The sequence below is a fragment of the Drosophila nasuta genome, chromosome 2L (assembly GCF_023558535.2).
Source record: "Drosophila nasuta strain 15112-1781.00 chromosome 2L, ASM2355853v1, whole genome shotgun sequence".
Classification (NCBI taxonomy): domain Eukaryota; kingdom Metazoa; phylum Arthropoda; class Insecta; order Diptera; family Drosophilidae; genus Drosophila; species Drosophila nasuta.
The window spans coordinates 17,988,949-18,003,649 of NC_083455.1; the positions used below are offsets into that span (position 1 = coordinate 17,988,949).

The 14,701-nt window shown below is 37.8% G+C and overlaps 1 protein-coding gene across 1 annotated transcript in view; it reads right to left on the minus strand.

Annotated features, from left to right (window-relative positions):
- Positions 1 to 3,224: 3,224 nt before the first annotated feature.
- LOC132799043 (protein Star) overlaps positions 3,225 to 14,701 on the minus strand; it is a 31,352-nt gene continuing 19,875 nt past the window's right edge. Inside the window, exons 3-5 of the mRNA XM_060811173.1 lie at positions 5,099 to 5,631; positions 4,867 to 5,031; positions 3,225 to 4,801 (exon numbers count right to left, since the gene is read on the minus strand). Coding sequence (XP_060667156.1) covers positions 4,565 to 4,801; positions 4,867 to 5,031; positions 5,099 to 5,631 — 935 coding nt within the window. The 3' untranslated portion in view covers positions 3,225 to 4,564. The remainder of the gene's footprint in view (positions 4,802 to 4,866; positions 5,032 to 5,098; positions 5,632 to 14,701) is intronic.

Below are 14,701 nucleotides of genomic sequence, written 5' to 3' on the forward strand. Positions count from 1 at the left end.
AGCACAGTGGTGGCAAAGCTTGTTCTAACTCTGATCTGAATACACTATTTATACGTTTACATGAATTTGTTAAAAGCAGTTAGGCCTTTAAAAATTTTGATCTATATATTTACTATATAAATATATAGATAATTTATAATTAAATAAAACTATTTTTTTTTAATACTAAGACGATTGCAGCCATACACACAGAATAAATTTTACGCCTAACGAAAAGCAATGCTTTTATTGTAAACTGCTATTGATATTAATACGAACAAAACATTACAAAAAAAAAAAAATATATCAATAAAATTGCACTACGATATGTTGCATCACGGTGCACACTTAATCGCTTCAATTAGTGATTCAATCACTCTCGCCTCATCTTGGATGATCCATCACCATTTTGAGATTTGAAGCAGACTCTCTGCACTATTTGCACGCCAGCTGATTCAATAGCAACATGTTTCTATTGGTCCATTGACCAACGATGACACTCAAGCTTGAGTACAGTTTGCACAGTGCTAAAAATTGTTTGCTCTCCCTTTCTCCAATGTTGGGAAAACAAAGTTGGAGACTGTGTAGACTGCATCCTAGTCAAAGAGCGAGAGCGCACATTTTTAGCTACCCACGCATGTCGGCATGTGCGCTTAAAGCTTAACAAGCCTAAAGCTTACTTTGTTATGCTTCTTATTGAATGGCAACTTACTGTCTACTTCTGTTGACCTGGTAGAAAAAGTATATTTTTTCATATTTCACATTCAGTTTAAGTTCTAATATAACTTTCCCATAAGATAAACATTTATACATATATGAAAATAGAGTACATAAAACGTTTCTTCTTTGAAAAGTACCATGGGTTTGGCAATATGCCCACTCGGGCAGTGTGTAAAAAGCTGCCTCACAGACAACAACAACAAACTTCGCTTTGCCCCCTTCCAGCAAGCTGCACAACTTCCTCAACGGGACTGTCACTTGACGTAGGTTGACAGCTGTTCGCTCTGCTTGCGAGCACTTTATGGCTATTGATTTTGTAGCGAATTTTGAAGCTTGAGCGCAACAGTTTGAAAGTCGCAGCTTTCACTTTCGTGCGCAGCGCGACGACTACTCACTCTCTACTTACCCACACGCACACACATACTCACTGCGCGTGGCCACTGTATGCATATGTGTTAGTGTGTCAGAGAGAAAGATGCGTGCGCAAGGCAGCAGCGAAATAGCGACGGCGATAAAAAGCTCCACCAACAGCCTGTTGCAGACGTAGGGCGGGCACTCGAAAAAAAGCTTCCAGCAACGACGGCGCCAATACGCTGGAAGGCAACAACGATGCGATGCCAGACAATGACCGTCACACCCACACACAAATATCTTACATATACATACGTACGTATGAATGTATATGTGTTTGGATATAATAATACATACCAAGGCATTTTTGCTTGTAATCCTAATACACGAGAAGCACTCGCAGTGGTAATCGCCGCATAGCTGCGCATAACGAATTAATTTTAGCACTCGATAAAACGAAACTGCATGCTAATGCCGTTTTAATGAGTTTTTCTCGCTCTGCTGGTTTCCGGCATTTCGCCATTGTGGCCTCTTCAAAGGGATCAATGCTAAGCTGGCGCAGAGTTAAGCCCACGGCTAAGTGTTGGCTTTTCAGCTTTGACTTTTGCCTCAGAGTCGCTTTGCAGCCAGTGACTTTAACTCGCATCGTTATTTGGCGCAACAGGTTAAACTCAACACAGAGTGTTGCCTGCTTTTAGGCATGTTGCTTAATTCCAGCCCTTTTCAACTCAAAAAGTGTAGCCGGATTTTAGGGATGCCCTTTTAACAATTGAAAAAGGGAAGACGAAGATCAGCTAAGAATTCTAATTTACAATTTAAATATTAATAACATCCAAAGTCTAAACTCTTTTAAATGAAAAATACAATCAAAAATTAATGAATTCAAACACTTTTGACGCAATTGTTTTCTTACATTTCATGTAAATCTTTATTTGTTTTATATCATTGTGTAAATTTTGTTGGTTTTAGTTAGTAAATTTCCTTTGTTGTAAGCCGGTTTTCAATTTGTTCGCAAGTGTCTAGCTATAAATTGAATATTTCGCATTTTGTCATTGTATAATTCAAAAGTTTCTCAAGTCATTTTTTTCATAAGACGAACAATTTCCCATTTTTCTTTTCTCAATTCGATATAGTTCATGATTAATGCGAAATACTATATGCTGTGTGTATGTGTGTCAGATGAAAAGTAAAATTTCTACATCGTTTTGTTGTGTTTGCTTTTTTTGATTTGTTTAAATATTTTTTTTTTTTTGTTTTTTGGAATTTTTCGTTTTCTTTATTTTTGATATTAACTAAAAAGTTTCGTTTCGCTTATTCTTATGCATTTTTTTGTTTGTTTAGAATACAATTTCTATATAATTTCGAGCTTAGCCTTTTCTTTCTTGTATGTGTATGTGTATGTATGTGTGTTTGATGATTGGACAAGGCCAAATTAAATGTATGTTAATTTAGATGTAAATGTAAATTAAGCCTACTTAAAAATTTGGTTTTACGCTAATTTACACAAAAAATACACAACTAAATAATTAGAACTATGCTTAGAAAAAAAACTGAAATTAGCACTAAGCTTAACCTTAAAGTGATGTTTATGCTGATGTAAATAATGTAAATGACGTGTTTTGTTTTATTTTTTCTGATTTGTTGACGGACTTTTGTACAATTTATTGAGACGGATTGGTTATTGAGTAACTGTGACAGATAGAGACGGAGAATGTATGTGTGTATGTGGTGTGTGTGTGTATGTGTGTTTGTAAACTGCACTGACAACATCGATAAGGCAAGTTCAATAGGCGGCAAATTGTTACTAGAGACATGTATGTATGTAGTTAAACGACGGTTGTTGCTTCAAGTGCTGTGATCACTTACACGTTCTCATCATCATTCTTGTTTAATTATTAAGCTTAAATTTTGGTTTCTTTTAAAGTCTAAGTAAAGGCACTGATTTAACTACTCGATTCGATACCATATTCAATTCAAAGCTGCGCCCCCCTCCCTCTTGCGTGGGGAGGGGGCGTGGTTGTAGGGGAGGGTGTAGTGCGAGGTGCAACGAGTTCACATTGCAGCAAATCAATCAACAACAACAGCAGCAACAACAACAATGACCACAACAACCGTCAACTGTCAATGTGATTTTCTATTTGTATTTGGTGTCGTGTGTGTGTGCTTATGTGTTGGTGTGTGTGTGTGTGCAATGAAATATACAAAATAATAATACATTATGTAATTACTAAAAATGTAATTGAAATACGTGTGTGTGTGTAATTTTTCATCATAATTTTTGTGATTTTTCTTTTATATAAATTGGTAATTGTTTCGTTTGCTACATTTAATTTACATACATTTATTTGCTAATACATAAAAATGTGCATGTGTGTGTGAGTGTGTGAGTTGATGTTGCTAATATGTGGGATAATTGTTATTATTGAATGCTGCCTCGTTTCATATTTTTATATTTAATTTAATTGTTGTTCTTTCTTAGTTGTAACTATGAGTATGAGATGAGTTTGAAAGCAGATTTTGCAATGAGTTTTCTTTTTTTTTTTATTTGCTTGTGTGTGTGATTGTATGTGTATGTGTGTGTATGAATGTGCTTGGTTTTGGTTCAATAATTTAATATAATTTAAATATGTTGCATTATGTTTTATGTTTATGTTTAGTTAGAGTTTTGTTGTCACTTATGGTTCACTAAATAAAGCATTCAATTTAACATAAACTTTGCATAGCTATACTTTATAGTTTATCGATTTGTATATAGCATATATATATGTGTATATGGTATTTGTGTAGTATATAGTATATCGTATAGGTAAATAGTCGTAATGCCTAATGGTCTAGCAAAGCAAAATTACAAATAATAGTCGCAATTGAATTTATACATACATGATCATGACAAGGGGAGTTGCCTAAATTATTATAATTATTATTATTATATAAAGATAGATAGATGTATATATGTAGCATAGCTTATAGCAAGAATCATAATACCTCTTAGCTAGAGCTAGTTTTGGATATATGTATTATCGTTTTCATAATAGATTTTGTGTATCGCTCTCTCAGACACAGCAAAGTAAATGGTATATATATAATAATAATTATGGTAATATTAAACAATTTCGACACGGAGCAAAAAAAAAAACTAAATAGAAAACGAAAAATATAAGGGGGCAATAAATCGCTTTTGTAACACAAATAAACTTAGAAAGAAACTAATCGATACAATGTTGTGTGTTTGTATATCATAATGGGGGGTATACAGAATATGCTTGTATATAATATATAACATATATATCTATGTTGTATGTGTGTGTGTGTTTGTGTATATATAATAATTATCATTATAACATAAACGTGGCGTCGCGTTGAATTGTATTGAGTTGAGTTTCGTTTCATGTCGCGCTCTTGCTTGTTTTACTATCAAGTATTTTATTTATGTTTTTCCAGACTCTACAATTCGTTGTCGATGATGTTGTGGATCTCGTTGTTGTTGACGTTGACGTTGCTGGTTTTGTTATTGTTATTGCTGTGGCGTCTTGAGCAGCAATATATCTTTCTTGCGCGCAAAACTATTGCTGTTGCCATTGATGCGCTGATAGAAATAGTTGCGTGCGATTTTACGCTGCAACCGATACGATTTGCTGGCCAGGAACTTGGTGATTCTCTGCTCGTAGTCGTGCACATCTTCGTGATCCTCCAGCAAATGTATTGAGATGATTTCGATTTTGATCTTGTCAAACGGCAGCGTCTGCAAAATCTGCAAACGTATATAAATGTAATTAGTTAAATGTTGAATTTAGTTTCTGAGATAGTGAAACTTACCTCTAGCTCATGGCCTTGAACGCCCAGACTGAGCAGATCGTATTCGGTGCGCTCACATGCCAGCATGATTGTGTAGAGCGGAAAGCATTTTACTCGCGAATTGAACCACGATGTCTCCTCGTCATGCAAACTATTGATGCGCACATCCTCGTTGTGTATTGTAATCTACATAGAGTAATCGAAAATGATTCATTAGAAATGTAATTTAACTTGAGTGTACTGCAAAACTCACCTCTTTGGGATAGGGATTGGGCGAGACACAGGCATGCACCACTTGCATGCGCTGCCGTTGCGCATTCTGTTTGCGCAACGCGAAATACCAACGTGGCTCTGGCTCCACCAGCACGCCCATCCAATTGAGCTGTTCGCTCAGCCAGGGCGCCGTTATCAGATGCGCCAATGGACCGCTCAGCGATTGGATGACCGCACCATTCATTTTGCCACCCACCAAATCGGACACCAGTTGAGCCAACTGATCGGCGACACTGTTGCTGTTGCTGTTGCTATTGCTGTGAGTGTGACTGTGTGAGCTGCCGCTGCTGCTGATGATGCTGCTGCTGTTGCCCGTGCCGGCGGTTGCAACTACTGATGCGGAGGATGAGGAGGTCATCTTGCCTGAGCTGGTGACGCCTTTGGCCATATACATGGGATACTTGTGCATATGGATCTGGCGCAGGAATGCAATAAGTGCGGGATCATCTTGGGCCACGCTGTTCAATTCGTAATCGCGCGACATGTTCAGTCGAAATTGTTGATGTCGGATTTCTGCAAAAAGACCGAGTTGAGAAAAACGATACAAGGAATTATTAGTAATCGCAGCCATAGGTATTGTTGCTCGACTGGGTAATTAGATTTAATTAAAACTTGTTGCACCACTGGACGCTGACCAACAACAACAGCAGCAGCAGCAGCTTCAGCTGATGTGGCACTTGCCACCGCCACTTGCCGCAGTCATGGCGTGCGCTGCATCCACTTCGTTGCGCTTCGTTGGCAATTTGTGGAAGCGCATTTAAACAGATTTGCATTGGCAAATTGAGTGCAGCTCAAGGAACGTCTTGGCAATGGAACTAAACTCAACCATAAGCACTCATTGAACAATGTAATGTGCGCTTTGATATTTATAACTCTCATTTGCTGCCATTAAATTAAGTTTCATTCAAGAAACGTTTTGGAAATAGAACAATAAATCATATTCCCGGAACATTTCCATACTCTGGCATTACTTCAATCAAGACCAAGTTTACTTTATATTTATATATTCCTAGAGCAGAATGTCTTGACAATGACAGAATGTCTTGACAATGGAACTCAACACAACCTTAAGCACTCATTGAACAATTGCTGCCATTAAATTTAGTTTCATTCAAGAAACGTTTTGGCAATAGAACAATACATCATATTATTCTGACATTAGTTTTACAACGTTAAGTCATTATAATCTGTCAAGTTTACTTTATATTTATAAATTCGTAGTGCAGATCAAGGAATGTCTTGGCAATGGAACTAAACACAACCATAAGCACTCATTGAGCAATGTAATGTGCGCTTTTCATATTCATAACTCTCATTTGCTGCTATTTCATTTCGTTTCATTCAAGAAAAGAGTTGGTAATAGAACAATACATCATATTCCCGGAACATTTCCATACTCAAACATTAGTTTTACATCGTTAAGTCATTGTAATCGATCAAGTTTACTTTATATTTATAAATTCGTAGTGCAGATCAAGGAATGTCTTGGCAATGAAACTAAACACAACCTTAAGCACTCATTGAACAATTGCTGCCATTAAATTTCGTTTCATTCAAGAAACGAGTTGACAATAGCACAATAAATCATATTCCCGGAACGTTTCCATACTCAAACATTAGTTTTACATCGTTAAGTCATTGTAATCGATCAAGTTTATATTAGAATATTCGTAACTCTAATTAACATCAGTAAAATTCCGTTTCATTTCAGAAATAACTTTGCAAAAACTGTAGCAATCTAACCAACAGCCTTCTGACATCAGTTTTTGCCAACGCCAAGTCATTCATATCGATCAAGTTTGCGTTATTCCATTTCAATCTCGTAAATTTCTTTGCTAATCATGCCCTGACTAATTGGCATAAGTTTCGCAGGAAAGTGAAAAGTGTGAGCAAAGTTTTTGCGAATCGAAGGTTAAATGCCATTGCCAACAGCAGCAGAAAATATAGCCAACAGCAAACCAAACGCCGCCAAGTTGACAGCGTCGACCTCACCTGACTCAAATGAGCCTTGAAACTATGCCAGACCCAGACCCACAGAACAGGCCAAAAGCAGAGCAAAGCAGGCCGGCCGGTTGGTAGGCCCATAAAATATAATGAGTGCACGGCCTTTGATATTTAGCTCATGTGCCTCCACACATCTCCTCTTTATTCACCATGTGTATACGATATGTGCTCTCATATATAGTAAGTGTATGTGATATATATATAACAATTTGTTGTAGTTTACTTTTAGTGCCTCTCCATGTAACATTTATTTGCTTTTCACACTTTCCTTGCGCCAATTTCCACTTTTTGTTTCATTTTACACAACTATAACGCAAAAAAAAACACACAACTGCTCGTAAAAGCCAAAAGAAATTAAAATATAAAATATACTTGGTAATTGTGGCAAGTGTTTGCGAAGCGAGAACTAGAGAAACAGAGAAACAGAGAGACAGGTAAACAGATAAAGGGGTTAAAGAGGCGTGTCCAGTGGCGAATGCATGCCTGACAGTCGAAGCGTGTCTGTGTCGCATCAATTGTGAGGTTAGGTACAAAGTGGCATGGAACACATCACGTAATTTCCATAAACTACATGAATTTAAGGTTACATTGCCATATTTTTATGGTGGAAGAACTACGATTTTTAATATGATTTAAAAGAAAAAGTGATTTTTAAACATGTTTAGAATTTAGTATTAATTACTATCCTTAATTCAATTTATATTTGTTTTTCAATACTGATTAATGTTCAAAATATTTTATATGCAATCAAATTCTTTTTAATAAAAGCATAAATGAAAATAGATGAATATGTTGGAGTCTCTACTGAGAGTTTTCTTTAGCTTAAATATAGATTTTAGTATGTCTCAAATGGAATTATACAGTTTTTAAACAGCTTAATATAACTTGTTTTGTTTTCCAACACTGCAATAAAATACTCTTTAAAATTTCCTTCAACAAAGCATATGGATAATTCTTTCGTTTTTCCTTTAATTTATCTATAATAAATCATATTGGAATAATTAATTTCATTTCATTAACGAAACAGTCTCTTAAGTGTCCACCATTTGTTTATATTTACTTTTCAGCAATTGCTGTCATTTCATTTCTTTATCGAACTGTCTATTAAGTATCAACCATTAGTCGATATTTGCTTTGCAACACTTGCTGTCAACTCCAGTGTACTCGTGGCTTCACTCAGTGATTTTTCTAGGCCCCAGATCGACCCACTTAGATAAGGCTTGAATTGATTGAGTACGCCTTGGCGCTTACAGGCCAATAAATCAGCTTAGTGCGCGTTATATATTAACTGTTGGCACATGGCTGCCCCCCCATGACATGGCTGTAGTAGTAACAATTTAGCGCTATGTAAACTATATTGCCGGTTATCACACAAAATACGCAAAAAAGACAGAAAATAGAAAACTAAACTGAGTTTAACATGGAAACGAAGAGTCAAACAAGCAATTACACGAGTCTGGGGAGTCGTAGAAATCAATAATAAAAGTGGCAATAGAAATGAAATACACTCGGCAAAGCCAAACTGACGCAACTACAACTATACCGACGTGAGGTCGGACGGAGGTCTGATGTTCTAAGGGGAGGCACACGCAATTCAGGGCACATTACACAACAAGGGTAACATTGCCCCGATATGCAAAAGGCAAATAAGAACACAGAGAAAAAAAGTTTTTTATTTTACTTTTATTTTCTGTTGATATGCCTACAATTTAGTTGTTCGTCTTGTTTGTTTGAAAATGTTCTTTATATTAAAAGAGGAACGACGCTTAAGCGCTCTCTTGTAATTGAAAATGCATAAAAGTTGTGTTGTCGCTTTTGTTGAGTTATTGAATAGGGCGTGGCTGCAACGGGGCAACTTTGACTGACTGTCTCGACTACCCCTGAGACGACGAAGCGAAGCCCTCGCTGCCAGGCTGGGTAACTACTTTTTGGCCCGAGGGGGAGACGACGACGACATCATTTTGAGTCTCAGTTCTTTAGTCTTTAAGTTGCCGCCGTCGCTTAACCACAATTAAACGTTCCTCGAAATTATTTTTTCGGGCCTTGCCCCGTCAATTTGTCTTGCCACCCTGACCGTTCGTTCAACGTGCCCCTTGTGCAAATTAGAAATGTCAGCTTTTTGACGCCGAAATTACTGCCGAGGCCCCGAGGCCAGATTCCTTCTTCTCAGCTGCTGCTGCACATTTTCGGGATTTACATATGCTCGCAATTTAACTGTTGTTCCCTGTGTTTTGTGGCACACGCAGCTGTCATTGTTCCATTCCCATTTTATCTCACCTTAATGCTGCTGGTAGACAAATCTATAAAGCATTCAGTTTAGCCTCTAATCGCCGTCAGTTTGTAATGCGATCTGAAATGGGCCCTAATAATAAACTCAACTCAACTCAACACAACGATAGTATCAGATTTCTACATCTAATAGTGGGCATAAATTTTCTTTTTTTTTCTGACTGTGTGGCTCTCCCTCACTCTGTGCTTTTGTCTCGTAAACTTGGCGCACTTTCCTTTCAAATTACAACGGCGGCGTTAATTAGTCCAAGTTTTCACTTGAGCATTTCGTTTCATTGCTGTCGCGTTACGTTTTTTTTCATTCGTTCGGGGTCCAAATTACTAAATTGTCGCTGCTGTTTCGCCTAAACTAAATAGTTTTTGTGTTGCCATTTTTCCTCCATCTTCTTCTTTTACTTTTACGATCCCAATGCGCAACTGTTTCATATATACATTATAATAAACTTTATGGTCATTTTGCGACCGAAAAAGTTTATTTCTATTTGCTTGTCTTTTTTTTGTTTTTCGTTTTTGCCGAAATAAACTTGCGGCAGGGCGAGAAATATAGGCAAGACAATACTTGGAGCTTGGGGCCCCCCGATTCGCGATTGCCTTAAATGATAAACAATAGCGAGAGATTTCTAAAAACAGCGACAAAATTAACTTAAAATGGAGCATTTGAGTTTACGATATCGAGAGAGGCAAGCCAAACAATTTGAATAACAATCAGTCGGCGGGCGAGTAATTAAAATTTTGATGTGTTTCATTTCCGCTTGTACCTAACCTTAAATCGAAGAGAAACCTCAGTAAATCGCATACGTAATTATGACATGATCAAAAGCAGTAATTCCCTTGCTGGTTGGTTGTTTGCGTGTAGGGAACTCACACGTTGCAGTTGCACAGAAATTGCGCAATTGCTTGAGCACCGTCAGTGGAGGGTTGGAAAATGGAAAGAAGAAAATAAATATGATACCAAAATGCGGGTGGCTCTTTGGGCCACGTTCCAAGCAACCGGCGAGCCAAGCGCATGCTGTGATAATGCTCTTTGAGCTTTGCTTTTCACATTGAGCACTCGCTGCGCTTTCTTTCTGTGCTTGCTGCTTACTGCTCTCTGATCTCTATCTCTCTCGATAGTGCAACAACACAGAGGCCCACAGCGGGGGTGGCACTTTGAGCCACAAACAAGTGAAATTATGAATCACTGCGACATCCGGTGGGCAAAGAGGGAGGCAAAATATAAGTCGTAATACCCGATTGCTTAGAAGGCAGGCGGCAAACGCAACGGGGGCGGAATTATCGGACAGTCGAACAGAGCGAGAGAGAAGGGAACGGAAAGGGGAATGTAACTCCACTGGCTGCGTGCTGCTTAACGGGAATTAAGTCATTACGACGTACGTGCATGCGAATGAATGTGTGCATGTATTTGTGTGATTGTCTCATTCGCTTGTAAATTTCAATTAAAGTTGCAATTTGCAAATTGTCACCCGTCTGTCGTGGCATACACAAATGTGGTGTAATCACCACAAGTGTGAAGATAATGCCTGCTTAACATGATTAATGCAATGATTGTCGCACACCCGCAACACCCTCCACTCCTCTCCTATCCTCTTTCTCTCACCTAGAATCCTACAATTTCCCTCTTATCGCACTTGGCCCCCAAAAGACGCAGACGCTGGCATGTCAACATGTTTACCTCAAAGCAGGCAGCAAAATGTGGCAATGTTTCAAGATTTGGGCTAATGCGATTTATGCTATCGATGTTGTTTCTGTTGCTTTTGTTGTTGTTGTTCACTTGGTAGCAGGTAAGGCTAATGACATTTGCCAGACGGTGCAGGCGAAATCGAGAATCGTGCAGATGCGCCACGCGATGTCAACAACGTGAAAAGCGGCAAACAACCATCGTTGGCGCCCCCAAAATAGGGAGAAAAAAACAGACAGAAGTAAATGGGGCGTTGTCGCTGTCGCTATTGCCCACTGAGGCGTGCAGCGAGTCAAAGAGCAGTCAGACAGAAAGACAGACAGACTGTCTATATGGCCAATTGGTTTTATAGACGCGCCAAGGCGTTGATAAGTAGGCTACGCCAATGTGTGTCTATTATGGCCAACGGTGGAAAGGGAAATGCAATTGGGCTATCCTCATGTAACTCAGCTATTTGTGAGGATATAGAACTGAAAGTTGGGGGAATGTTGGTACAAGTTATTTATAGCTGAAAACTAGTTGCATGAAATAGAATGGAATAGAAATAGAATAGTAATTGGAGCAATAAAACAATAGAAATTGGCATACTATAGAAGTTAATCGTATTCTTGTGTTAAATGAGTCATAAAATATGTTTGAAAATGTTTGATGGGCAATTAATTATGTTAATGCACATTATTCATACATCTAAGAACTGTGTTAATTAAAGATCTGTTCCGCAAATATAAGTGTGTAAAAAGATTATATAAAAAGAACAAGACAACGATGAACTCTATTAATCGATGACTTATCATGGTGAAACATGGTGAAAGAAATAAAAATAATATTTTATATTTCCTTTAATAACATTAGTAGACCTCAAAGATCTCGATTAATTGGGGAGTCATCAAATTGAAATTACGTGTGTAAATATAACACGTGGAAAGAAATTAAAATAACTTTGACTGACCTCAAAGAACTCGGTTAATTGAAGAGCAAACAAGATGATATTTCGCATAGCAATAAAATTAAATAAATAACAAATACATTGAGTAATAACATTGACTAATAAATTTGTTCGTCATCAACTTCTATTGAAATACTTTTCACCTGCTGCAATTGCAGTTCTATTTAAATCGATGATTTTAAAACACATTTCCTTTGCGCCATTCTCTGGCGTATCAAGATAAAAAAGAAATTGAGCAACTGATAAGCACTGATAAAGATAATGCCAGCTACAGTTGAATGTGGAATGTGTGTTATTACGCTTTCATTTACTTTCATTGATCGAGACCGACACTCGAGCATATACCATTATCATGATCAAGAACTCTTCATCATCATGATCATGATCAAGTAGCGTTCAAAGCTGAAACGTGACATTTACAACGAGCACGGGGATTGTGTGTGTTGTGTGTGTGAGAGTGTTGTGCTCATAAAAAAAGAGGCCGAGGGCGCGACATGAATGGTTGTAACAGCAGCAGCAGCAACAGCAACAGCAGCAACAATAGTAAGAAGAAGTGAAAGAGCAAGAGGAAGAAGCGCGTAGGCAAGCATAAAATAGTTTGGAATTTCATTCTGTAAAGTCATGACCATGCTGATGTTTTTGGGAATGAAATTGGGAAGCAGAAGACAATCGACAGACAAGAGAACTCTGAGAAGACTTAAGACATTTCGAAGCCGCCACAAGAATTTGTCACTTTAATAAGCGCATTTTCAGGTTTTTCTTTTATTTTTATCATCAATGATTTGATAGAAATACCTTGGTTGGTATGTGCAGTCTGTTTTCCCAACATCTACACACGGCACAGAACGTGTTAGATTTATGTCTCTCCAATCCATTCGAGAATTTTGTGAAGAGCCCCGAGATGCTAAGAACGGCTTTTCGTTGGCCGGGCTAATTTATGCACTGCGTGCCCATTTGTATTATTATGGTTTATATACATTTATGAATCCGTTCGCTCGTATAAACCTAATAGAGTCATCAATGTGCCATAAAACTAGAGACTGGACGACGTCGACAACGGCAACGACAACGACAACGACAGCGACAGCAGCCAAAGAGCTGTCAGGCAGCCACCAAGCTGCCAACTTGTCAAGCCAAGTGGCAACTGCCACGCCCTATTTTAGCCAGTGCCAAGCCCAGTCTAGTCGACGTGGCGGCATTCAATAAAAAAAAATGAACAAAAATACACAGCACAAAAGTGGGTGGCAATCAGCTGACTGAATGATGGACAGACAAAAGGATGGATGGGAGGGACTTGCATCGACTCTGACTGCAATTTGGCACTGTCTTTATGGACTTTTAATTCGCTGCACAATTTGCATATATTTAATACTTAAAGACAAAGGCGCTGCGGAAGGAATCGATCGACTGCAGCGGCGGTAAAGGAAGCCACAGCAAAAAAAGCGAAAATTGTCAGCACTTGAGCGGAATTTAAAATGCACTTATTTTCCATCTGGTCACAGTGAAGCAAGTTGAGTAGGAATTGAGTTAAATGTATAACTTATAATTTGATTTTTTTTGGTTATGACATCTTGATAAAGCCCTATAGATAAAAACCATTTTTAATGAAATCAAAAAAGTGCGGTATTAAATTTAAAATATACCAAATGAATATACCGCAAAAATACTACAAATAACCCAACGGCTACATTTGGTATATTGATATAGTACTACATTCAAAATATACCATATAGTGCAAAATATACCAGATTCAGCCAAAGCAAATAAGATTTCACCCATATAAAAGAATTTCTTAGATAACTTCGTATCGGCTATTAGCACTGATCAAGAATATATAGGATCGAAAATGCCTCCTTCCGCTTTTAAATACATATAGTGGAGGCACAAAGATACCCTTCTATCCTATAGGTAGCGGGTTTACAAATTATTGACAACCAAATATGAAATTAAATATTTGAATAGAGGGTAATTTCCTATAATATATAATAGTATTGATTTAGTTTAAGTAAATTGACATTACATTATATTTGCATGCTTTTTGAGTCAATGTGCCAATGAGTTGAGGCTGGTTTACAGCTGCACACACAATGGATTGCCATTGATTTTTGGGTGAAACTTGTTTTTTTACGCCCTTAGTCACATACGGAAAGGATGAGTCAGTCAGGCAGACAGTCATTCAGTCCGTCAGTCAGTCATTCAGCTACTCAGTCAAAGAGTTGGCGTTGGCGATCCATCAGAGATATTCACGGAACCACTTGGCAATGGAATAGGATGGGATGTGAGAAGAAGAGAGCCTCTCTCATCATATGCAAAACAATTTCGCTTGCAATCCGCTTTCATTGAGCAAAGAAATAAAAACGGCACAAATTAAGCAAATTTATTTTGCCTGCTTACTAAATAGAGACAACAGACTCGAGGCGAAATTTATCCACGTACAACGGCAACGGCGACAACGCGCAATAACAAAATATTTTAGCGAATTAAAAGAAAATTGCCTCATCCGACAGACAGACGACGAGGCTGAAGCTGTCTGGATATAATTTGGATGAATGACATAGTTGTAGTTGCTTAGTCGCTAGTCGAGATGTATTCAGCTAGTTTAAAATGCAAATCAACAATAGTTATGACTCAGAATGTAAGTAAAATCAACTATACAAGGTTCCTGC